The 25,728-nt window shown below is 46.5% G+C and overlaps 1 protein-coding gene across 2 annotated transcripts; it reads left to right on the forward strand.

The window, feature by feature from the left end:
• The first annotated feature begins 995 nt into the window (after positions 1 to 995).
• LOC144096751 (protein Wnt-8a-like) lies at positions 996 to 24,294 on the forward strand. 2 transcript variants are annotated; one of them, XM_077629627.1, is made up of 8 exons: positions 996 to 1,432; positions 9,076 to 9,109; positions 9,962 to 10,012; positions 13,504 to 13,642; positions 15,904 to 16,032; positions 16,436 to 16,578; positions 21,492 to 21,766; positions 23,739 to 24,294. In XM_077629627.1, the coding sequence occupies exons 1-8, from the start codon at positions 1,371 to 1,373 to the stop codon at positions 23,923 to 23,925; spliced, it is 1,020 nt and encodes a 339-aa protein (XP_077485753.1). In that variant the 5' UTR covers positions 996 to 1,370; the 3' UTR covers positions 23,926 to 24,294. The 2 variants fall into 2 exon arrangements, with proteins under 2 accessions (XP_077485753.1, XP_077485748.1); XM_077629622.1 differs by lacking the exons at positions 996 to 1,432; positions 9,076 to 9,109; positions 9,962 to 10,012 and adding an exon at positions 12,747 to 12,953.
• The last annotated feature ends 1,434 nt before the right edge of the window (positions 24,295 to 25,728 follow it).

Here is a 25,728-nt window from a genome sequence, read left to right on the forward strand (position 1 = left end):
GTGACACAACCTGCCCATCGAATTGTGAGCAAACTGCCCACCGTGGCAGGTGGTAGGTAAATTATTGATTGGTCGCAAGAGGTTGCTCGAGGACAGCAACCCTGGCCTCACAAGCTCCCCGGTGGCAGCACCTGCCATCGCAGGACAGTAGCGCATCGCTTAACTGCTGCATCACTGCGCCAGGAGTGGTATGAGTGAGAGCGACTAAGCATTCATGCTGTTTCATGGCCGCGTATGGCCTAGCGTCCCGTCTGACACCTATATTGGGATCTTGAACAAGTGTCTCCAAGACTAGAGTAGCGTGCTTAACTGTGCTGGCTGTCTGAGAATGAGCGATTCTAAAGTCGAATGCCATCGCATACCGACATCTAGGGCCAGTATAATCTAACAATCCTTTTAGCTTTGTTCTATCCAGTTGTTATTAACAGTCACGCCTACCTCCTGATCTCGGCAACAATGGCATCGCGGCGCCTCATCCGTTGATGAAGGGCAAGAAATACCTGGAGTGGAATAGTTAAATTATCCTGGACCTGCTTCTTTGTACCGTAACGATTCTCTTTCGATTTTTCATTCCCTCATTTTAGTTCCGCTTCTCCTTTATCACATGCTCAAAAGACGCCCCGCCGGTATCGCCGGTGCGCCGGTCTCTGCCGTTTGGCGTGGCTGACGTCAAGAGTGGAATTACAAGCAAGAAAAAGATCCACTATGTTATACTCGTCCTGTTTTGCGTCAGGCGAACAGGAATCTCGTCATTACCGAAATCAGGCAGCAGGTGAAACGGATGATAGCGATGCGCGTTCACGGTTTATCCGGGAAGGGTGACACCATCGCAGCGTCTGAAGCGCCAGGTAACGTGACGCGATCACTAGCGTCATCCGCGAAACGTCAACGAGAAAGTGGGCCGCTCAACGTGCGTCAACGGCCGTGTCCTTTCTGCCTTCCGCGGTGGCTTCCCGCGGGGGCTGACGCGTGAAGTAGGCGGAGCAGTGCCTCCAACTGTTCACCCTCCTCGTCATCCCGACGACCCCGAGAGAAAATGGGGACCACCGCGAAGGGACAAGCCACCTGCGCGCCGCCCTCTCCACTTCTCGCCTAGCCGGTGTCGTGTGATTGCTGCTGCTCATTGAGCCGGCGGCGGCGACGTCTTGCGCGCCCACACTTCCTGCCTGTAGTCCTTGGCGTTGTAGTTGCTTCCAGATGCCCCGGATGGTGGAAACAATACCCGCTGCCTCTGCACCTTGGGCCCCCGTGAGCCGACGTGGCGCCACAGACCCTTCCTCCCGGCGGCCTAATCTCGTAGGCCGCTCACTCGTGCATCCGGGCTTCCAAGCGGCTACACGGAGGCGAGCTCGTGACGAAGCGTTCCAGTCATGGTTGTCATCGCATGCGTGCTCTTCAAGCTCACATTGTTTGTGCTCAGTACGACTGCATGGTAAGAGCCTGTTATCCTTTTCTGTCAATAATATAGCTACTGCAGCCGGAATTCAGTGAATTTTTTTTTAGCATGCGTTGCCTTTATGTTTTTTCAATCCCTATTTGACCAAGTTGCCAACGGGATATCTTTGTAAAATAAAATTGAATCATGATGTTCCTCGGAGCCACAGCGCCAGCAAGAGCAGGTGGATGGAAGCGTCAGTTAGATGGTGGCAGTGCAAATTTGATGGCTTGCCATCAGAGAAAAGTCAGCTTCAGTGAAACTCCTCATGAGAGCGCTGATTTTTCGTCCGGAACCACGAGCGCTAACTTATTCCCAGATAGCAACGAATATTAGAATAATGTTATAAAAATGTGAGTTGCAGTAGCGTTATATGTTGCATTGGAACGTTGTATTAACGCTAAAAATTAACATGTTTATTTTCAATATGAAACTATAGCTTTTAATATAACATATGACGTTATATGTTATATCGAAACATACAAGGTTGTATCTTATACCAAAAGCATTAGTTAAGCACTAAACTAAACATTATTCTAAGGCTGACTTTTCAATGCTATTATAATGTTAAAATATAACAAATAATGTTATGTGTTGTATCATAAACATTGATTTTTACGTTCCGAATAAATGTCGTTTTAATACAGTGCTCTAAACGTAATTTCAATGTTTGAATCATAACTATAAAACATTACAAATATTTGTCAAGCATTGGGTCCCAGAACTTTTTCCACTGTCCTGGCAGTAAAGATTTTTTTTTAAAATGAACATTGGTTTTTGAGGAAAGGAAATGGCGCAGTAATTTCCTCGAATCTCGGTGGACACCCGAACCGCGCCTTAAGGAAAAGGAGGAAGGTGGGAGTGAAAGAAGAAAGAGAGAAATAGGTGCCGTTGTGGAGGGCTCCGGAATAATTTCGACCATCTGGGGATCTTTAACGTGCACTGACATCGCACAGCACACTGGTGCCTTTTGCGTTTCGCCTCCATCAAAATGCGGCCAGCGTGATCGGCTTCGAACCCGGGAACTCCGGCTCAGTAGCCGAACGCGCTAACCACTGAGACACCGCGACAGGAAAGATCTTTTTAAACTAGCAGTATTTTGCATCTAAACCTCTTAGATTATTCCCTCCACAGATTGCATGCAGCTCCATTATTTTGTTAGGAAACTGCTCATTATTCATTCGCCACTATACCTCATGGCACAACACTCAGTAATGCTTATGTAAGTGACTCCATGGTATCCTTTCTGTGGTGAGTGTATGCTGTGAGTGTAGGAGTGTATGAGTTGCATGCTGTGCTATACAGTGTCAAGTGTCGCCCTCGTTGTTGGTTCTTACAAAACGTGGTAAGTTGTGTACCGTCAGAACTGGCAGGCCAGGATGTCTGTGCAAGGTTGCTTTACCAATCTGGGGAATGATACATTTATGTTGTTTATTCAATATTAGGGAAATGTTGTTAAACGTTTATTTGTAACATCACAAAATACCTTAAAAAAGGACGTTTTCAATATCGAATTAACCTTTACTAAAGCGGATGAACAGATACAATATATCAGTCTTGATGGTAATATAATTAATGACTGTGCAGGAATTGCTGAAAGATATAATGAATATTTTCATTCTGTGTTTGCTCCACCCGAGCCAACTTCTACTGCCCTTGACGAGAATCGTACCGAGCGAATTTCGCTTATGCCAGAAATCGTTTTCACTGAGGAGGGAATATTTGCACTACTGCTTAACATAGACACAAAAAAATCGGCCGGTCCTGACGGTATCCCAAATAATTTTTTTTAAAACGATATGCGGAATGGGTATCTAAGTATCTCTATATCGTTTTTAAGGCGTCCCTAGAGCCGCTTAAATTGCCACCTGATTGGCTGACTGCCAGAGTTATTCCTATCCATAAATCCGATGATAGACACAGTATCGGAAATTATAGGCCTATTTCAATTACGTCCACATGTTGTAAGCTTATGGAACATGTAATATCAAAAAGATTGTTTAATTACTTCGAAAATGCTGATATCTTCTTTCCTAACCAACATGGTTTTAGACAGATTGTCAACAGTTACCCAACTCACTGAACCCATTCATGATTTTTCTAGCGTACTAAATGAGAAAGGTCAGACAGACGCTGTCTGCCTTGATTTCTCTAAGGCGTTCGACCGTGTTCCACACCCAGAACTTCTTGATAAGCTCCTTAGGCTCGGCGTTGACATTGATATTATCAAATGGATTAAATCATATTTAGTAAGAACGCGGTTTGTCGAAGTAAACGACGCAAAATCCGGAGTGTTACCTGTAACGTCAGGAGTCCCCCAGGGATCGGTACTAGGTCCGGTCCTTTTTCTCAGTTATATAAATTACATCACAGCCAAGATTAACTCCAACATCAAAATAAGACTTTTTGCAGACGAACAGTGCCTAATTTATACTACTGTAGCAAGCCACAATGACCAGATCGCCTTAAATCTCGCGTTAGAAAATATTAGTGCCTGGTGCAGTAAGTGGAAGATTAAAATAAATTACAGTAAGCCTATGTATATAAAGATAACGAATAAGAATAAAAATATACTCTCTTTCGATTACGAGATGGATGGTAAGGCCATAAGCCATGTGAATCACATTAAATACCTCGGAATTACCATATCGAATGACCTGAACTGGAAAACGCACATAAAAAAACATATGCTCCTCACCTGACAAAAAGCTCTGGTATTTGAGGTGAAAGTTAAAATTCGCTCCTGAACAAACTAAGTTAGCCGCATATTCAAAGCTTATTCGTCCCACATTAGAGTACGCGAGCGTCGTATGGAACCCTTTTAGGAAAAATATGATAGATAAAATTGAAAAAATTCAAAGAGCAGCAAGGTTCATCTTGGCGAAATATCGTTCAACTGACTCCATAACTGAGATGCTCAGGAAACTGAACCTTCTTCCACTTTCCCAACGTAGAAAGATAGCTAGATTAAGATTTCTCTATCTGATTCGCCGTAACTGGTTTAACCTCGATACAAAACAGTGCATGAAACGGCGTATCTCTCGAACAGTCAGAAGCAGCCACCAAGAGCAAATCCAGCCCATTTCAGCACGAATAGATGTACATAAGTGCTCGTTTTTCCCCAGAACAATAGAGGAATGGAACTCGTTGCCACATGAATTACTAACAGTAGACAGCGCAAATAAATTCGAAACTAGACTAACAAAACTGTTTACGTCGGTTTGGAATACATAGCTACTACGTTATTGATGGTAATTTGTCCAATTAAGATCCTATATTCCTGGTCGTAATTCATCTGTCTCATCTAGCGGCTGCGGCAAAATCTGATGACACCCTGATGTATTTTGTCTTTTGTTTCTTCTTGCTTTATGCCTTTTCTTGTGTATGTGTTCCATTTGGTCTTTTCTTGACTGCACCACCATTCCTATCTTGTATATCTTGTCTTGCAACCACCCTGTAACGGCCTCCGGCCAACAGTATCGATAAATAAATAAATAAATAAATAAATAAATAAATAAATAAATAAATGTAGCATTGTTGTAATGCTTCGGTGCTACCTCGGTCGTCCCCAAAAGGACTAGTCTAATTTTGAAGGTCAACGTGTAGCTTACAGTCCAATCAGGAGCCGCGCTTACTCAGCAGGAGTTTTGTAAAAGTCTCCAGGTCTGTGAACGTACACTTGCAAACGTTGTGCTACTTTGCGCAATCACTTAAGCTACAAGTATAACTATTCCCATTTGAACCAATGGATATTTACGACAGCTGGTAGCTAGAAATATGGGATAAAGTAGTGCAATCTTGGACCACAAGTCATGGTGAAAACTGCATTTTCATCAAGCCCGTGAGCCCCGCCGCGGTGGCTCAGTGGTTAGGGCGCTCGGCTACTGATCCGGAGTTCCCGGGTTCGAACCCGACCGCGGCGGCTGCGTTTTTATGGAAGAAAAACGCTAAGGCGCCCGTGTGCTGTGCGATGTCAGTGCACGTTAAAGATCCCCAGGTGGTCGAAATTATTCCGGAGCCCTCCACTACGGCACCCCTTTCTTCCTTTCTTCTTTCACTCCCTCCCTTATCCCTTCCCTTACGGCGCGGTTCAGGTGTCCAACGATGTATGAGACGGATACTGCGCCATTTCCTTTCCCCCAAAAAACCAATTATTATTATATTAAGCCCGTGAAAAATGAAAAATAGGTTTTTTTTGAGGAAAAGAAATAGCGCAGTATCTGTCTCACATCTCGTTGGACACCTGAACCCTTCCGTAAGGGAAGAGATGAAGGAGGGAGTGAAAGAAGAAAGGAAGAAAGAGGTGCCGTAGTGGAGGGCTCCGGAATAATAGACCACCTGGGGGAATGCGTTGGGGACTGTGGCAAAAGCTCCGAAAGCAGGTTTTGTTTTTTCGAGCCGGTGATTCGTGGTGTCCCGAGCATCGCCGGACCCGTGCGACGGTTCAAAGAAAACGGGCTGACTCTTTTCTACCGAGCCGGTGTCTCTGTACTGTTTTGCAACACTGAAATTTTCGCTCGAATTCCATTTCCTTTTTTCTGCGGTTTCTGCGTTCGCGCCCGTCACTAAAAATAATAATAACGTTGCGCGTTGTCTCGACCGTACACTATGCCTTTAATGCGGAACGATTGAGTAAGTTTGTCCCTCGTGATATATTCTTCGCTGTCTGCTCAATGAACGCGCAAATCATCTGGGCTTTCATTTTTCCCAATAAGGTGGCACCCGTTTAAATCCACTAGTTTATCCACTTTTTTGGACAGGCATATTCTAGTAACACGCGTTCACGAAGGGTGAATTTTTGGTGGTACGGCGATTACAATATTGGTTTTAATTGCATAGGATGGTGGCACTAACCTCTCACCTTGTAGTGTCTCTTTTAGCACTAAGGAATGACCTCAGCCCCATGATATGAATGACCAGTAGAGCTCGCGTCAAGCATGGTGTAGTTGAAAACTCCTTTACGCTCCTGGCTCAAACCTAAACCCTGGTGGATTCCCCTTGACGCACTGAGCGTCTTGTACTTGACACCTCAGCAGTACATTGCTGTATTAATGCATTTATTTGTTGATAGCTGTACATTGGTGTCCCAGCACTATATGGTCTTGGGATTTTTGGTTTATTATTCGAGAAACACGAGCGGAAGCCCGAACCCATGTCTTTTCGGCGCGTCCTTTTCTTCAGTCAGAGCTACCCCTCTTGTTTTCGAAGAATAACACCTGACCTGCTCTTCACTGCACTGGTCGGCCTCTTGTCAGACCACCATACAGCGTAGAATCAATCTCGGAGCTTTCAGTACGCAAGGTCGGTTTGATACTGGCCGGCGCTCTGAACGGCGTCTCCTAAGCTATCGGAACGAACCAGCGGTAGCCCTCCAATAACGAGCCAAACTTGTATGTAAAAAGTTGGGGCCCTAATTTGCGTGTGCGAATCCCGGGCTGGTAGAGATTTTTTTCTTTTTCAGTTCTATTCCATTCCATCGTTCACCGTGACAACTGGCAGGTTGCAGCGTCGCTTGAACCCCTGACGTATACAAGAGCGAAAAGAATAAAAATAGAATAGAATTAGAATAGAATCGGCTTATTATCTAAGCCCAGAATCCATCGTTTTTGGTACTCAATGTCTGGGCTGATGCGATACAGCAATTCTTTTTTCTTCCATTTTATTGTTATTACCGTCCGCGCCTACGACGGTGGTAGAGGGGGCGTGCCGGTGCTTGAGCCAGTGCCGACGAGTGAGAAAATTTGGAATGAAACCTAACTTGAATAATAACCTCAATATTCGCGGCCCAGCTACAATGTGTCCCAGCTACAATGTGTCCCAGCGAACGATCGTGAAGAGTCCAAAAACACTGGTATATGTTGCGAGAATGAAAACAAACCAGTAGTGCTGTTAGCGGTTGCGCGAAGGAAACACGAATGTCTTTAATTGATGCTGATTTCATTGGACTGTTGAAAATGATCCTACAACCTTCGAGCCGCTAAAAAGTTGTAGAGCGCGAAGAGAAGCCTGGAATGGCATACTCATTGTTGCGGTAGCCTTATCGCGGAAGTTTTCGCGCTCCGAAAAAAGAGAGCGCTAACCAAAACGCTCGCCACACGACTTTTAACAGCGAGAACCCGCGCAGCACTCCCGTTTTGGCCTTTGACATGGCGCGCCCAGGTTCGCTCAACTGCAGTCGCTATGAGCGCCAGTGAGAGGCGCAGTCTCTGGTTCACTGATTCCGCACAATTCTTTCAGGGAGAGAAAAGCTATGTAGTACCTCGCCTGAAACTACGCCATTTTGGGGTTTCTTCCGACACCGTACGACTTACTAATGTCAACTCTCAGCGTCGATTCAGTGCCTTAAAGATTAATTAATACTAAATACTTATTAAGAAAAGTACGAATTAAAAGACGCTCATGTTTGCTTCAAGCCACCGTCAGCGATGCAGTTTCATTCCCGAATTTTGGACCACTTCCTTCCTTCTCCGCTCACGTTAGCTGCGGCACCCATGTGTACTAATGTTGAACCCGTTCATTTCAGCCACTGAATAGAATTGAACAAGTGCTCTTCGCTATTTCTCTGTTTTTGCTTGTTTGTTTTGAATAGTGAATCGAAGGAAACGATATTCACGAAGCGCAACTATTCGGCTGATAAAATCTACTGTTCGGTCACTAACGTTTAACTGACACTCGCAGAGTCGCACTTCGCTTTCCTGAAGCGGGCGGCGGAATTGCGAGCTATGATGCGCTAAGGGCTCAGAAAGCGGGCACTGATGGTAATGCTGTTACCGTGTCTTTCATTTCACGGCATGAAACTGGTTGTAGCCAGTTCTATGTGGACAAAACAAATTGTTGGGCCAGATGACTTGTTGGGACGAGACGAAGAGCATAAGGACGGTAAAGATTGGCTCACTTCCCACAGACAGCTCGACATGTATGATAACCAAAAGTGCCGGGCAATCACGCCTCGTTCTTACGAGCAAATAGCTTTGACAGCTTGTCCGCTGATTCGCTGATGTCAACTTTGTAGCTTACTTCAACGATCTGGTGGCAAGTTTTAAGATAGGAGAATACAAATTTTTGCTGCATCTCAGATGCGTTAATGGCCAAGCCAAGTGGCAAGCGTCAAGGCAAGAGTAATAGGGAGCGCCAGAAAGTCAGGTGGGTGGATGAGATTAGGAAGTTTGAGGAGATAAGGTGGCCGCATCTGGCACAGGGCAGAGTTAATTGGAGAGATATAGGAGAGACATTTGTCATACAGTGGACGTAATTAGGCTGCGGCTGCTGATGCTGATGGTGACGCGTAATAAAATTAGAGAGCCAATTCAAGTTTACACTGATGACATCATTGTCAATAACTATGATTGCTTACTACCGTTTATTTTATGTGCTTAATGTTCTTGCACTTAAGAAAGAAAGGTATCAAATTGAATGGTGCATTAAACAAAAAATATTTTTTATTTGTTTTATGGCGTTCCAGCTTTGTTGCTGAAGGCAGCATTCACTACAGATAATTCCGCTTAGCGTTTCTATAAATAGATGTGGCCATGAAGCGCCCTGAGATTTTTCCTTTCATATTTGGTGAAAGGAAATCAAGTAAATAAAAAAGGGTATCAATTCCCTGCTTGCAATCTGACTTTTTCTTTTTTGTATTGCAGGTCCTCCAGAAATGACATGCTGTCTGGATCAAGGGTCTGTGCATTTCGATATTATCATGTTTTTATCCCTGATAACTTTTGTATTTATTTGTTTATAGCATAATTTGATACAGCAAATGTTGGCACACCGGTCAATCGTGCTCAACGTAAATGAAACAGGAAACATGCTCTAAAGGAGCTTTTCTAACGGTCTACCAAGACGACATGGTAAATCAAACTCTGCAGCAGCAAAAATTAGACGAGAATATCCAAGTAAAAGATTCAAAGACAGTGGTTGAGGAAATAAAAGCAGAATTACTTTTAGTGGAAACAAATATCTGCAGTATTTGACTTCGCTGATCTGACATCCTGCTGCATTGTTTTCGCGTTACATTCATTCATTATTTCACACACGCACTCATGCACAAAATAGCACATTACATAACAAAATTATATAGAGATCTGACTACATTTGTGACGTCATGCCATGAATAAGCCGTGTAAAAGGGATACTGTTGCCCAGTAGACCGTCATATTGTTCGCTGGTCCGTTGGGAGCATGCGGCAGCATGCATGAATTTGACAGCGCGGGCGTTCTGCATGTGATCTCAACAGTTTATGAAGCAAGTATTTAGGATTTTCGGTATGAACAATAGAGGAGTCATTACAATTTTGTTTACATAAAAATGGGATGTTTACATCAGTGCATAATACTGTTTGGGATATTTCTAGTTGAATCTGGTAAAATTTAAAGTTTCTGCAGCCGGTATCATGATTACTCTGTCATAAATCCCGACAGTGTATCTTGGCACAGAAAACTGACTTTACTGATTGTTTATATGGCCACAAAAAAAATATTAAAGAGATGAAAGGTTGTCATAACCAGCTGTTTATGCATGTTCGTGCAGACAAGTGGGGACGCCGTCAAACTCCCGTCAGCAAAAAGCAAACAGCTGTTGGTAAGCCCCTACAATTGATAAAAGTCGGACGTATCTTCCTTGATAGGACCGACTATCAGAAGAATGTTATGAAATTTTGTAAGTTGCAGTAACGTTAGCTGTTACTTTGAAACGTTATATGTTAACGCATAACAAATAACTTCATATGTTAGTTCGTTTTTTGTTTCTTTGATTAGGAAGGGTGTCATGAAAGGCTGTTTATGCGCGTCCATACTGACCTGTGGGCGCTCCTATATCAGCACGTCAAGCCACCTTCGAGCACTTCAGAAAAAAGCAAACAGCTCTGCGTAAACCACTTACACGATTCACAAATGATCATGATGATGGTCGGTTTTAATGGCGCAAGGGCATCTTAGGCCAAAGAGCGCCAAAAACAAGGTGAGCGGTTAACTCAGGTTAATCACGATTGACAAAGCCGGACGTGTCATTTCGTTGGCAGCGGTTACTCCGCCTGCTGGCCACGCTGTTAACGAGCTGGCACCGCTATATACCGGACAAATTAGGGTTCGTCATGGATTTTCGCTGAGATAACGCGAGCCAGGAAACCACATCTTTTTTTTTTTTCTGACAGCTTTCGTTTTCAGCACTTCAGTTGGGGCGCAGGGGATGTTTAGTCATTTTGCCTATTTCGATCATTTACGTGCACTGAAGGTGTTGTTTTGCCTGCAAGCTTTACGAAAGCACATGTATTTTGAAGCGATGTAGCCAGAATTTGTTGGGCCACAGCGCCGAGGGTAACTGCATTTTCGAAATTTTCAGAACAGATATGGATATTATTTACGGTAGGCTACATTAATAGGTAAAGAAATAACTGCTAAATTTTAGTTAACCAGCCGTCTAGTTAGCCCGTCTTAACTGTATTATGATGCACTGCACCACTGACAATACTGCGCTGAAAAAGCGCTCTTCTCTCTCAAAAAGCCTATTTTTTAACACTGCAGATAGTCTTTGATTGAACACCCGGTATTTGAAGCTCACGTACTGGACTAGACTAGGCTGCAGAGTCTAACCAGTATCGTATCTCCATCATATATTGCACACGTCTCGAAAGAACTTTGATATCCTAGGGTTTGTATTGCATAAAGTTCACTGTCGACGTGGTGAGTGCAGTCCGATTTTGCTATACTTAGCTCCAGCTCAAACACACCCCAATAAAGATGACGCACGCACACACGCGGAACTGCAGGAGGGTATTCGTGCTGGAGTGGAGCATAAGGGGGCCGGGTAGACTTTATGGCCGGCACTATGACATCGTGGCACTGCACTTCATTAGGATCGACGATAGACTCACACATCCGTTTACCAGCCACATTTAAATGCAGGAATTGAGATGTTATGCACGTTATGCGCTATTTTCGCAAGTCATTTATCGACTCGGGTATTGACCATGAATATTCTAATCTCTGTGAGGCTGTAGTAACGGGGCCCTGGTGTCCTGGAACCGGGACTCGCGAAGCTATTCGCGTGGAAGCTCGCTTGCTGATTGGCCGGTGCTTTGCCTATCGTTTGACCAGCTAGACGATAGACAAGGCGTCGGCCAGCAACGAATGGATGGATCTTACGTACGGCTAGCTTCGTGAACACGGCTTTTAAAAACCCTGGCGCCCGTGGAAGGCCTCGCCCAGCGAGCTCCATCGTGCGAGCTGCTCCGCAGAAGAGATGCATGTGGAGGCGTGGAGGAACGATTTTGAACAGATTCAAGTTAGACTGTGGCTAAAGGTACAACGGACAGACCCGGCAGATTTTTTTTTCTAGAATACGTCGGACGGATGCGAGCAGTGTTTTTTATTTTTTTCCCGCGCACGTGTCAGTTTCTTTTTTCGGCCTTTTCTGGGGTTTACCATAGGGCCCTTCTTTTTCGGGGTAAATCCTGATTTTACCGATTCTTCTACCCTGAACAGATTTCCAAAAAAAAAAACATGGTTAAGCCTGATTTCTACCCGAAAATGACTCTTCTAGACAGCATGCAAAGGCATGGCCGTGATGAGTTCGTGATGTCACAGGGTGATTTTTCTAACGTTTGCTGATTTTTGTATTTAAAACCGTGAGACACGTCGGGACGGTCTGTGCAGGTGGATTGTACAGCAAGGCGAACAGTGTGTGCGTTGATAGAGCTAAATTATTAGACGAACAGTTAACTAAAGTTCACTGATCAACGTTCTTATTGTTCGTTTTCGGGCACAAAAATGTATTGCGAAATTGAAGGCCGTCAACATCGAAGGCGTGACCAGTTTTTGAGGGGACACTGAGGACAACTGCATGCAAATATTGTTCTCGGTAAAAACAGATTCTTTTCACCTTTCCGGCTGTGTTAACGTCTGTCGAGCAGTAAAAGACAGATTTATCGCCGAGAAAATTGGCTTTAAAAATCTTCCCGCCAGCCGATTCAGACTCGTGGCGTCCTTACCGAAAAGAACGACCTTCCACCGTCTTGAAGTGAATGGCCGTGTAGCGTAGCCTCTGAGATCTGCTACAAAAGATCCTCTGGTAGCTACGAAATCGGCCGGTGATGACGGCACCTGCATTTCCTTTTTTTCTTCTAGCTTACAAAAGCTATGCTTTCGTTGAGAGTGGTCTGTTTGTGATTAGAACGCAGAGCCCTATCGATACAGGCCGGCATTAGTTTGCCCTCAGTGTTCCTTTAAATTTTGTGAATCGGCATTGTGCTTTGAAATATCAAGCGTAAAAAAAAAAGAAAAAGGAGCGCGTGGCCGCTCTCTAAGCGGCGCCAGTGCGTCCGACCTGACCGTACATGGAAGCAAAGTCGAGCAGGAGCAGAGGAGCCTGGAGGTGGCACTCCTTCCACTTCGCTTCGATACACGGCCGGGTCGGACGCGGTGGGCGTACAACCGGTACAACCCTGTACATGAAGCTGCTGAGTACGTTATTCTCTGGAGGACAAGCTGCCTGTTGTCTACCTGTCATCATTGTCTGCCGGGAAGTGAGTTCCGAACATCACCGCGCCAGTAAAAAAAAAAAGAAAGAAGTGGAGCAAACGAACAGAACGCGAAACTGTGTTGCCCAGCGATACAATTTAAAGAATGAGGGCTGGACGGCCGCATGGGGCGCAAAGGGGCCCGCGGCGGAGCCTTTGTGTTCGGCTTGTGCACGGCCCCCGCCGCTAATCGGAGGGCTACTGCGAGCCTAATCCCTGTCATTTAAGGCTTACTTCTTCTCCGAAGCGCCGACACCGTTTTTAGTCCTCTTTGTCAACCAGGCTAGTCGCATGATTCCTCAGCCTCAAGCCTTGAAGCGGTCATTAGGGATATAACGTTACGGTATTTTCCTAATCCTTACACTTCTTGTGACTGGTGAGCACTTGAGGAAATGGAAAAAAAAAAGAAAACATCGTTTCGCGCTGTATTCGCGATTCTGTTTTGCTCGATTTTTTTTTTCGGTACACTTACTGTCAGCATTGTGCTTGTGATATTGTCATGTGTACAAAACGGGAAAAAATCCCTTTGCGCTCCCCCCCCCCCCTCCCCGGACAGGTTGGGCGTGCCAAGCTGGGAACTATCGACATTGGCGTACGTCAGGCGATAGACGAATGCCAAGCACAGTTTAGGTGGGACCGCTGGAACTGCCCGGAAAGAGCCTTCGACATACTTAGGAAGCGTGCAAAACCACCAGGTACGTTGCTAGACGCGCTAACTGCAGTGAGAAAAAGGCCGGAAACGCTAAATTCCCCTGCAATGAACCGGGGCGGGATTCAGAAAACTTGAATCAGCCCTTTTTGCGGTCAGCCATCTCCTAAAACTCCACCGGCAAGCTAACCCGCTGGCCAGCGAGAATCATATCCAGTTTATTCTAGGAGTAGGCGCTCTCAAGACTGCATCCGGTGCGGCCGTGGGGTCCCAAGTAGGCTTGGCTCGTGTAGGCACTGGAGTGGTCGCTCTCAAGAGTTCCTATGGATTTAACCGAGCGCGACTCGTAGTCATGAGAAGCCCGGCTAACCGGCCATTTCTCGGCAATGCTCGGGCTGCAGACGCGTTGCAATGGCGCACCAGCCGAGCGCGCCAAGCCTCCTTGGCTGCCACATTTGTTAGAACTTTTACGGGCACGCTCAGCCAATTAATTCGACTGCACTCAGCCACCGGGAAGGCAAACGAAGCTTCAATAGTCGGACACAACTCAAGAAAGAAGCGGCAACTGCCCTCAAACGAAGCCCTACAGCCAATGGCGTCGACCGATTTCCATTCATCTGCACCCCCTTCAATTTCACGCTAGCAAGTCCAAGGGGATCGGTCAAGGGGAAGAATCGGTCGAAGGGGAGAATCTGTCGACGCCGCTGGCTGGAGGGGCTCCTTTAAGGGGCACCTGCCGCTTCATTCTAGAGTTGTATCCGAGTATAGCAGCGGCTTGATAGATCAACCTACATGACATCACTTCTACCCAATGGCAGGCAGTCGTGTGCGCGCATTCTTCCTACTGCGCCCCTTGCCTCCTCACCTTTACCATAGCTGTGCTTGCCTTCTCCACCGCCTCCGCAGATGTTCTTTTTGGGTTACAGAAGCCGCTTATACGTCTCAATAATGGATGCTTAATATGCGTCATACAGCTATCAAGACACAATTCAGGAGCGCAAGGATACCCGCGCAAGAACAATAAGTGACAAGCCAGCACCTTTCTTGTTGGTCGTTCTCACTGGTCATCACATCTGCGTTAAAGGTGTTAGAATATGGTATAAAGAACCCCCCCCCCCTTCCACGTAAAGAAGGGGGGGGGGGTGCTTTATACCATATTCTAACACCTTCAGTTGTGTCGGCATCAAGTGAAGAGGTGCTCACCCATGGTCAGTGAGAGCGACATTATCTGTTGCGTCCACTAGCAGTGAACGTCTCTGCGGTTTTCACGTCCTACGTCTTCTAACCCAGACAAATGTCGCTCTGGTTTCGACGTCGATAATCAACCAGCACTGTCGCAGCTCGGCACTGCACGACAGCATAGTCTGAGAGGAGAACAAATTAACCAACGCACCATTTCTTAACAGTCCCCCGCAACAGTGCGATTGAGCCCGTGCACAAACTTTCAATCCGGAAGATTTTTACGTGCAAATGAACAATGCGTGACACCAAAGTAGAAAGCATTTCTTCCCATCAGGAAAAAGAGCGCTAGTGATCCTACTTTTCCTGCATAATTGTCTGTTTAACCGAATTGTGAAAGTTGTTACCTAGAAAACGAAATGCTGAACACATAGTGCTTAAAAAGCCCAGAAAACGGCGAATTTAGTTACAATGAGACCGTGGCACTAGTGCGTGCGAACGACTAGCTGTCTGGCATAAAAGAATTTAAATCAGAGCCCCTTTCAGGTTCGCAGACTCGAGCGCCTGGGAAGGCTTCGCATCTTCCCCTCCAGAACAAAAGCCTGTATATTGTGAGGATTCATTTACTGATATATTCTTTTGTTATTTTGTCATTGGTCGGCCCCTTTTCTGATAAGAGCCCGCGAACGACATTGCTTGCTGGTTATCAACCTTGGGGTCACAGCTGCCAATGATAAACAGACCAAATAATCAGTGTGGAGATTAATGGTTACAAAATACTGTTCCAAGTCACTATGGGACTTAGCATAGTGACGACAGCCTACAAAAAAAAAAGCTTCAGCCAATCACGAATTGCAGTCATACTGGATAATATTGTGGATCCCGCCCCTAGACACTGAACCTAGCGTATATTCGTTAACGGATTACCAGCAGGTCCGTTAGCTGAGGCGTTGGTGTTATGCCTTCATCAGCGCAACTTGAATAAGCTGTTTTCAGTGCAAAGTTAGACTTGCAAGCATACAATATTGCCCCTGTGCGCATGCGCCGGCAGCAACTTGCTGCACACGTTTGAGCATAGCAAACACAAATCAATCCCGCTTGCTGAGACATGTGGCTTCCTTCGTGCAGCCACACGGGAAATGGCGTTCGTGCAGGCCATAATGAGCGCTGGCATCACGTATACGATCGCCAAGAATTGCAGCCGAGGCAACTTCCGGAGGTGCACATGCGACCACCGGCCGCGCAAGGTTCCCAAAGGTGAGCACCAAGCTTCTTGCTCTTTAAATCGGGAGGTACTCCGCATGTGAAGCCATATATTTTTCTTAGTGAAAACTAGCCCCTGCTCGAGTAGTATATAAGCACAGTTCTGTTACGAATTGGACGGTTGGTAAGCAGTATAACAAAATAATTAACTTATAAGACCTTGCAATTTGAAAAGAATTTACAGTGAGTGTGATATTACCACATATACCGCATTTTTACATTATTAACAGCGTTTGCTTAAGTGCAGTACAAAAAATAGGTGATGATCCAGCGCAGTCGCTATTTCCTTGCTTGTACGTTGCTGCACAAACTACCACAGCGCTTCAATGCACAGCACGCCTTGTAAGGATGTTCCTGGGGCATATGATCGTCCTGAGGTCTCCGCGTTTTCACGCAGGCGTCGACTGGACTTGGGGTGGCTGCAGCGACAATGTCCAGTTCGGCTACCGCGTATCGCGCAGGTTCCTCCTCGACAGGACGAAAGATAGCAGAGACCTTTACGCCATCATAAACAAGCACAACAACCGCGCCGGAAGTTTCGTGAGTACAATGCGCGTTTGTACGGCTCAGTTATAAACAACCCTGGCATTTATATGCCGCAAAAAATAAAAACGGTTTTTGATTCAGGTACGGCGTTCTGATGTCAGAAAATGCTTGAGAGTCAGCGCAAGCTTTTAATATTGTGCATCGTATTCAGATGTTTCACGAGCGCATTGGAGGAGAGGGTAAGGAGTGGAGGATACGAGAAGAAGGGGCAAAGTTGACAGCTTCAGAGCAAGGAATAGTGCGGAACAGGAATTCGCGTCATTGTAGCTGCACGTTAGAGGCATTATTCGCGTAGCGTTCGTTCTTTCGGAGCATAATTCGCAGCTCAGATTGATGAGTCTTTTCGATATGCATATACTGTCGAGCTCACTTATATAACCTGACGGTCACGCGAATTGCATTCGCTGTATTCGATGTTCTCAGTAAGTGGATTTCACACATATGAAAAAATACAAAGTGCAGTGTATAACACGGTACGACTCTGCGATGTTGGCGTGAGCAGAAACGAGTCATCTCAAGCGACATCCGGCCAGATATATGCATCAGCGACGCGTTGCCACAAACGTGCACCCGGCGTCAAAAGTTTGCGGGGCACGAAAGTTGTGAAACACGTAAATTTTGTAGAAGCCACCACAAGCACCCTGAAATGAAAACCATGCAGCAAGCTTTGCTTTAAGGCGGGGACTCTACAAAACCCCAATAAATTGCAGGCTGTCTGCACAGGATACACAGGACGTCTTTAGGCGACACATGGGCCCCGCGGGGTGTACATGAATAGGACCACAGCGCCATCTGTCGTCTCTGAGCCCATGCTGCGACGAGCACAGCGCCCGTGCGCACAGATTGTATCAGCTCCAATATCTGCAATCAGCGCGCTGTCTGCCCGTCGTAGCACCACAAAGCCTGGAACAGTGACGCTTATACCTGGAGCCGTATTATAAGTTGTGCATTTTAAAATAGTCATTTCGAGTCCGAGTCTCTTCCTCTGTCATTGCCCACTCAGATATACACACGGCTTTCAAGCGTCTGTGGAAAGCGACGCTGCCAATGGGTAGAAGGCGAGCGGACCTAACCGTTGGCTGCATATATGTCGCATCCGATGGCATATAGTGGGCAGGTCCGGTCGCCTGCTGTTGACAGAGCGCTGCGATGCACCTCACCAGTGGATGCATATCGCAGTCAATGCCAGCCAATGGTGGCGTAAATATACAGATGGGGTTAGCCTTACAAAGGCCTGTCGGCAATTTCTCCGCCTGAGTCTCTGATCTAAGAAATTGGGTCCCTACCACTGACACATAAGAACAGTGTCCTCTAAAAACTTTAGCAGTGCTCGTCACACTAATCGTCGCTCAGTTCTGGAGCACTTAGGGTACATGATGCGTGAGACGTCGTCCATGGGAATGTTTAGCATCTTCAGGCTTTCCAGGAGTGTCTCACCATCATCATAAGGCTTACTACGCCCACTGCAGGGCAAAGGCCTCTCCCATGTCTCCCCAATGCCAGCTGCATCCACCCTTTGCCTGCAAACTTCTTAATCTCATCCGCCCACGTAACCTTCTGCCGCCCCCTGCTACGCCTACTTTCTCTTGGAATCCACTCCGTTACCCTTAAGGACCAGCGGTTGGCTTGCCTTCGCATTACATGCCCTGCCCAAGCCCATTTCTTCCTCTTGATTTCGACTAGGATGTCATTAACTCGTGTTTCTTCCCTCACCCACTCTGCCCTCACTCTGTCTCACACTCGGCACAAAAAACGCCGGCACGCTAAGACCGAAATAGTTCACATCACCAACAACATCACAGTGTGCACACATAGGTGAGGTGGCGCGGTGAATTTTGTGCAACCTTAACGGATTATAGGCATAGTCCGTGCACACTCGATACAAGAGAGTGGCTCTGTCGCGCGACAAGCCTCGCGTTACGCAAATGAGGTGTAGAGGTGGCCGAAGTTGAGAACAGTGTTGCACCACTAGCTGCCTAGCGAAGTTCTCGTCCCTTGGTACAGCCACTAAAGGACCAGACGGACGTGAAATGGCGAATTTAGAATGAACAGTTATAGAATACGGGCCCTGATTATAAATACGAGTTACATGCTAACATCGAGTTACTGCGCGAGCGGGTTTTCTGAAGATTGGCCCCATTAAGAAAAGATTTTTTTTAGAATATACTAAAAAAAAAACGCCGTGAACATTATACAGTCATCATAAATATGACTACACAGCAAACATGTTGAGACACGCCGTGAAAAACATATGAGTATCATAATTATACTTGGGAAGGATTCTAGTGCAATTAGACACGTCATCGGCAGCTTTTCGTAGAAACTGTTCAGCCTCCTTTTTAGAGTGCACGCGAAAAAAAAAATTGACCCGCGTCTTTTAAAGCAATCAAGACCTGCGAAACAATATAAAGCAGTCGAGAAAAGGGTGGAACTGTAACTAACCCCACTTAACAGGTGTGACAGCCTTACTTGGCACCCTTTTGGGAGGTGGAAAGGTGCTGTGCTAATTATAGACCCGGAATGCACCCGTAAAGGTGCATTTTTTTAAAAAGTGATATAACGATTATCTATGGGCCAATTTTCGTAGTCGCATTCGCGGCTCCACCGCAGACCCACCTCCATGAGGAAGCGTTTTCGCGTAGAAGCCGTGGCTGGGCACGCCCACAGCAAGTGTCGCACATCACATAGGTCCGATGAAGCGCTACAGTGCATGAAAGCATTTGCCAGTCGCTGGATGAAGTTTGTCACGCAGAAGGAGTCAGAGCCGCCCTTGCCCGAATCCGGCACACGGAGGAATTAGAGCGAGTGGGACAGGAATGGATCTGGAGGGAGAGGGGATAGTGGCGGGACGTCTGATGTGTCAAGGTGTGGCGTAGTATTCGCGTGAATATCGTGAGGTTCGTGAGCAAGGCCACGAATCCATTGCATGCGCACAGGAAACGGGTATTTTGTGCAGAGCTGATGAATGGATTGCGTAATTAGGAATGTGCGACGAACAGCCGTAAATGGATGCAGACAGAACATTTCGAACGCAAACAAAATATATGATTTGTTTTATGGCTGTAAGCAGATGCCTTCTAGCAAATTCCAGTCGCAGGTGTTGAGTGGAACATAATTCAATATGATTTTGAATGTTGTCCGAGGAGCCGCTCAGCATTGGCATCGACATCGAGTGACGTCAAGGTGAACTTGCCCCAGTTATTGGGACGTCACAAAAACCGGACCGGTGGTTGTTCACAGGAACAACCAGTGCTTGCCGGTGACGTTGACGCCACCAGTATTGCGGTAGTCCAGGTTGGCCGGTCGACCGTGACGTCAAGGTGTATACTCCAGTGCTTGCGAATACCAAAACTACCAGTACAAAAACACTTTTAATTAATTATTAACGCTCCGCACTGGTGCTTTGAGCTAATTTCAATGATTACTAGTCCCGTAGGCCTCTTTCAAGGCAAAGAAAAAGAACACCCAAAAACTTCATGCCTGTACCTGTTTACGGGCGGGGAACGAGTCGTAAAGGATGCGCGGCTGATACCTGCGGGGAAACAGAGGAACTGTTCTTAGTAAGCTGACAGTACGACCACGAAGGAAGTGTCTTCAAACGATGAAGTTGAAAATACATTTTGAGAGCTCTATTTGACTCACGCTGGTCGATGAGTTTGCTGAGTTATTAAATTGAGCGTACTCCTGAAGCTTGGCTATGGGTGTAAGACGACGGAGATACGTAATGGCACGCATAGCCTCGCGATTGATATAGCTTAAATGGAGTCCCACTCTCTGCGGGTGAGGCGATGAAATTGTGCGTGGCAGGCTATCTGTGGGTGGAAGACAGGGCTCACAAGATGGCGGGCCGAATGAGCACGCGCGCCGCCAGAGCACAGAGCTATGCGGTGAGTGAGACCGAGCGTAGAGTGAGCTGATTTACGGGTGGCTGGGTTTAAAAAGGACCTATAAAAACATCTACCTGAGGAATCGGGGAATTATCCAGCGTAAAATTAAAACGGGTAGTTTCCCGAAAGCCGGCTTTGTTTCCAAGGCGAATGAAACATGATTTAGGAAGGCGGGATGTTAAGGCATCCAGCGCGTGCTGAAGGGTCGGCTGTTGGAGAGGCACATCGGGGTGGCAGGACTACAAGGTTATATCATCTGCATAGCAAGAACAGGGACAAAAGGTGTGCTTTCTAGTGCTCGAACGAGATGAATAAAGGTCACATTAAGTACTGTGAAAGCGAGAACGGAACCGTGGGGCCTCTGTTGGAGGTGAAGCAACCAAAGGGCTTACCGTGGACACATACACTAAAGGTTCGGTTTGTCACGTGAATGGAGAGCAGAAACCGCTCCAGTAGGCCGAGGGTTTGAAGGGAGGCAAGAATGGCAGAATGAAATATGTTGTCGTAGGCTTTTATGATGTCCGTCGCGATTACGGTACTAACAAGCCGACTGCGGTGAGAATTGTGAAGTACAGCCGGCCAAATCTTTGGCAGGCGTTCATCACGGCCGCGTTTTCTGTGCTCCTGCAGCTTAAGACAGAGAAAACTTGCGAAAATATCAAATCTAAGCGCAGGCTCACTAAGCTCATGCTTAACCTTTAGCTTTCCGCAAGTTGCCTTCGACATAAAGCGCAGGAGCGCAGAAAAAGAGGCCGTCGCGCACGCTAGCTATAGATCTGGCCTGCTGTGCGTCAGCAGCTAGATCAGCGAGGCCGTCCTCCGTACCAGTTTGTGGGCGGAAACCGACTTGGGATACTGGATAAAAACTAGGTTTTTTGAACTGCCATTACAAGTGAGCGGACTAATCGAACTGCTTACTCTCTTTGATGGTCGCGCTGTGAGACTCTTACTGAGACACATGTGAAGATCCTGCCTGTTTTCGCAAATCTTGACGGTAAGCAAACGCGCATATCCTCGCAGGCGGTGCGAAAGTCGATGCGGCGAACGTGCAAGTGCCACGGACCCTCGGGGTCGTGCGCATTGAAGACGTGCTGGATGCAGCTGGGAGAAATGGCCGCCGTCGGGGATCGGCTGCGGAGAGCCTACGAACGGGCGCGCCTGCTCATCTCGAACCGCGGGGAGCCCGCGGGGACCGAATCTAGAAACGTCCTGCTCTACACCAGCCCATCGAGCAACTTCTGTCAGCCCAACCTCACCCTCGGTTACAACGGAACCTACGGCCGGGAGTGCTCTCGGTGGGTTGCAGGACGAATTGCCGTCGAGTTTGAGTGAAGCACGTTCTCCTCCGGCCTTTGTGATTGTGCTCCGAAAATTATCCCTCGACAAGAGCCAGCTATAGGAGCTGCGGACGAGAATGGCTTCCTCGTGTAGTGCTACTTGTGGTGCTATTTAAGATGAAACGAACCATATGTAACTTGTACTTGCTTCATTGAAAACCAGCCTTCCCTTTTGCTCCTGGCGCGGCCAAATGTTACTTAAAATGTTACGATTGCATACGGGCAGGTACAACCAATGTTATCAGAAACATGTCGTCTGTACCCATGGACCAAACGTATTCATACTTAGGCGTAGCACTTGAGAAATATTGTGGCGATCACTTGGGCGGAGGAAAGCTGCCTAGAAAGAGAAATGAAAAACTTTTCTCTTTCATACCTGGGGCATTGTGATTGGCTACATGCTGGTAATGTTTTTTTTTCTTTGAAAGTGCTTGTGCCGTTTCAATTCATTGCGCCTTTAGAGGTGTTGTCTGTTCTCTGTGGGCAAACGTTGTACCTGCAGCCCAGCAAAATGCGAACATAATCATGGTCTCAGGATGGTAGCCGAACGTAGCCGCACGAACGAACTTGTCTAAGGCATTCGTTAGGGACTGTTCATTTATAAATCTGTGATCCTCGTCTGAAAAATATTTGGATGTTTACCGTAATGTCAAAATAATGAACGTGCAAAAACCACCGTTTTAATTTGTGCCACAGAAAGCAACTAATGGAAGTAAATTACCAAAATATGCTTTATTGGCCTTCATGACCGAAACAGCCATCCTCCCCGTGACATCTCTGTCTAATTTATCCTGTTTTGGGGCATATTTAAATGCCACTGGCAGACAACAAAAGGCATAAGCGAAGGCCGAACGACACATGTATAAATGCAAGTTGCTACAATAGTAGCAACGCGCTTGTCGGCTTGATAACTTTGTTGGCTTAATTTTGTGAGCAGTCGTTAAATATCATCAGACTTGTAACTTAGCAATACCGAAAATGCGTCTTTATCCCTACAAACACAACGACAAAAAAGAAAGAGGAGGAGGAGAACTTATCAGAGAGTTTTCTCAAAGAACTGTATATAAGCGCCCAAGGTGTCACTACTACAATTGCCACACCCCAAAAAAGTAAGTTATGTCGAGGGACGAAGTCACTGTCGTACAGAACGTCGAATCATGCGCAACCATTGCACGCCAGTCTACCACGCACTCAGCCGTTAATGCAGCAAAATGCAGCCAGTTTAAGAGGAAAAAAAAATGTATTTGAATTACTTGTTTGCAAGGCCTGGACTGAATATAATAAAGTTTAGACGGCGAACAAGCGCGTGCTCCAAAAACAACCTGATATAAATCTACAGTCGGGAAGCTAATCGAGTGATTTCGCAGCTTTAAAACAAATGCAAGTTTCTCTGAAGTTAGACCTTCATATATCATCTGAAAAAAGCGAGAAATACGAGAAAAAAAAGGAAGCGTTCGAGCTTTTGCTCGACAAGTTCTGCTGCGCCAAGGACTGGATAGTGACATTACAGTCCTTAGCTATTCAAGCTTGATACAATTACTGATCAGTAACTCTCGAAAGTGCGACCCTGCATGCTGGGACTGCAGACAAGTGACCTTAAGTTACTCAATAATTATCTCAGTAGAACTAAAAAGGTACAGGGCCATAACGGGAGCTAGTTGGTGGTTCCTTGCACAGAAACCGCGCCTGACAGATAAGAACGCAAAACTTGCGCTAAGTCAGCCGTTCTTTGTGTAAATCTTGTGTTCTTAGTATCCGTCAGGCGCGATTTCTGTGCTCAAAGATACGTGGACGTTGAGAAAGACATATAGTTACTGTATAGGCTCCCGTAGGGAAGCCTGTACAGTAATTTTATAAAGACAAACAGCGGCGCACAGCCACACGTCGATGCTGAGAACTTAACTGCTTCTGGACCCGCTGCGAATCGCAGGAGGACTGGCGTGAGTGTTCCCCTTACGGAACAAGACAGCTGCAGCAAACTGTGCTACGACTGCGGCCACGGACTAAGGCAAGAGGCAGCAACGGAGAGCAGCACCTGCAACTGCAGGTTCGTCTGGTGCTGCTCCGTCAAGTGCGACATCTGCACAACTAATGTGCAAAAGCATTTCTGCAACTAAGACAGGCTCCCTATTGCGCACTGCTGAGTGCGCGGAAGTACTAGCGGGCCCCAATGTGTCGGCGCCGGACTGCTGAAGATTTTGCGAACCCCCGCAGTGTTGGTATGCACGCCTAAGGTGAAGTGATGCCTCTACCTCTGCACACGCCTGATAGCTTTTCCATGGGACCTCTGGGAAGCTGGTCGGGAGCATACATGGCGCCATCGGACCTGGTTTACGCAGACGGTGGTCTGATATGTACTGTCAAACTTCCGGACTGCTATGACCTTCGCTTGGTGTTAAGAAAGAAGCCCCCAACGCAAAGACGTGCACAAGTAGACATGGTGCTGTGTTTCTCTGTCATGCTGGAGATATCTTCCCATCAAGGAATAACTTAATAAAAACATAGGGTCACTGACCAAGTCAAAATACGTTTCTTTAAAAATTTTGACTTGGTCAGTGACCCTATGTTTTTATTATGCCTCTACCTGACCAGACGACGTTTCGTCAAACTCTTGACTACAAGGAATAACTTGCTTTTCATCTTAATGCGACAAGCCATATTCGTAGGAGCTGAAAAAGCTAATCTTCTGTTTCGAATGCTGTGAAGCTAAATGACGTTTTACCGGTTTTGCGAACTGCGGCAGTTGAACGCAGCGCAACTTTAGATCGAGCCTATCGTTCAAACCTGACCGGTACCTATTTTTTTTTTTTGGCCATGACTGTTGCAATTCACTCCCCACCCCAATCCTGCCTTCCTACGCTTGGCTAGATCGAGAGAATAACCTTCTCTGACATTTACCTTCTCGTTTATATGGTGGACACAGAAAGTGATTGGTGCCAACTGCCACAATAGGCAGAGTCTTGTAGTATGGCAGGGCCGGGCAACCCGAAACGTTGAGTGAAGCACGCTACAGGTATGGGGCGTAACGCACTCTTCCCGGTGAAGTGAGAATTGTCAAACTTATTCAAGACACGATTAAGTTGATGTCGACGTCTCTGCGGTGTAGGTCAGTGACAAAAAACGTCGCCGCCAAGCTTCGAGCCTTCGGCGTTCACAAGCGTTCTTATTGTGAACAAGCGTTCATACATTCCCTGCCTTTGCTTTTACGTTTTTATGACCGATAGAAAAGCGCCCGAAATACACCCATTCCTGTGTTTGTTTCACTCACCACCTATTCATTGCAGCTGATGTCGCCTTACTAAGAATTAAATTCCTCCACTTACCGGTTCCATGTACGGGATTATCGGAAAGCATGTTGACGAGAACTCGTACGAAAATGAAGGTCGATAGGACAATGGTGTGTGATTGACTGAGGACGTTCGTTAGCGTTGGCGAGAGAAAAGATAGAAATAAAAGAGCCCTGCACTTGACCGAGCACAGCGTGCATTGACCAAAACTTTGCTTCCGATGCGGTAACAGCGTCCTGACAAGAGAGGAAACCACGGAGACGAACAAACTCCGACAGCGAACAAACGGTGCGTCAAGATTTCGGACGGACTGGATTGATATATTATGTCTTATTGCGAGTTTGAAAATTCGCGGGTTTAAGAAAGCTTTTTTTCGGGCATCAAAGCGATTATTTCCCTGTGTGCCTATTTGCTCTGCTGTGCACCGAATTTGCTGTACACAAAAGCTGGCAGCCTCTGTCTCTCGCTAGCTATCGGCCCTGAAGTCGCGTGTGGTAGCGACTAATGGCCGCAGAGCGAAAGAATGAAACAGAAAAATAACCTTCGCAAAATGACGGCTTCTATATAGGGGTACATCGCTGTGGAAATGATCCTATTTCTAAATAAACACAGCGCTTTCTGGAAAATTGTTTC

The sequence above is a fragment of the Amblyomma americanum genome, chromosome 1, assembly GCF_052857255.1.
Source record: "Amblyomma americanum isolate KBUSLIRL-KWMA chromosome 1, ASM5285725v1, whole genome shotgun sequence".
Taxonomy (NCBI): domain Eukaryota; kingdom Metazoa; phylum Arthropoda; class Arachnida; order Ixodida; family Ixodidae; genus Amblyomma; species Amblyomma americanum.

Bases quoted from the DNA above. Each gene is read 5' to 3' on its own strand.
- LOC144096751 (XM_077629622.1), top strand. From the start codon at position 12,765: ATGGAAGCAAAGTCGAGCAGGAGCAGAGGAGCCTGGAGGTGGCACTCC. The intron at 12,954-13,503 runs GTGAGTTCCGAA...CTCCCCGGACAG, and splicing joins TCATCATTGTCTGCCGGGAA to GTTGGGCGTGCCAAGCTGGG. The intron at 16,579-21,491 runs GTGAGTACAATG...ATATCCTCGCAG, and splicing joins ACAACCGCGCCGGAAGTTTC to GCGGTGCGAAAGTCGATGCG.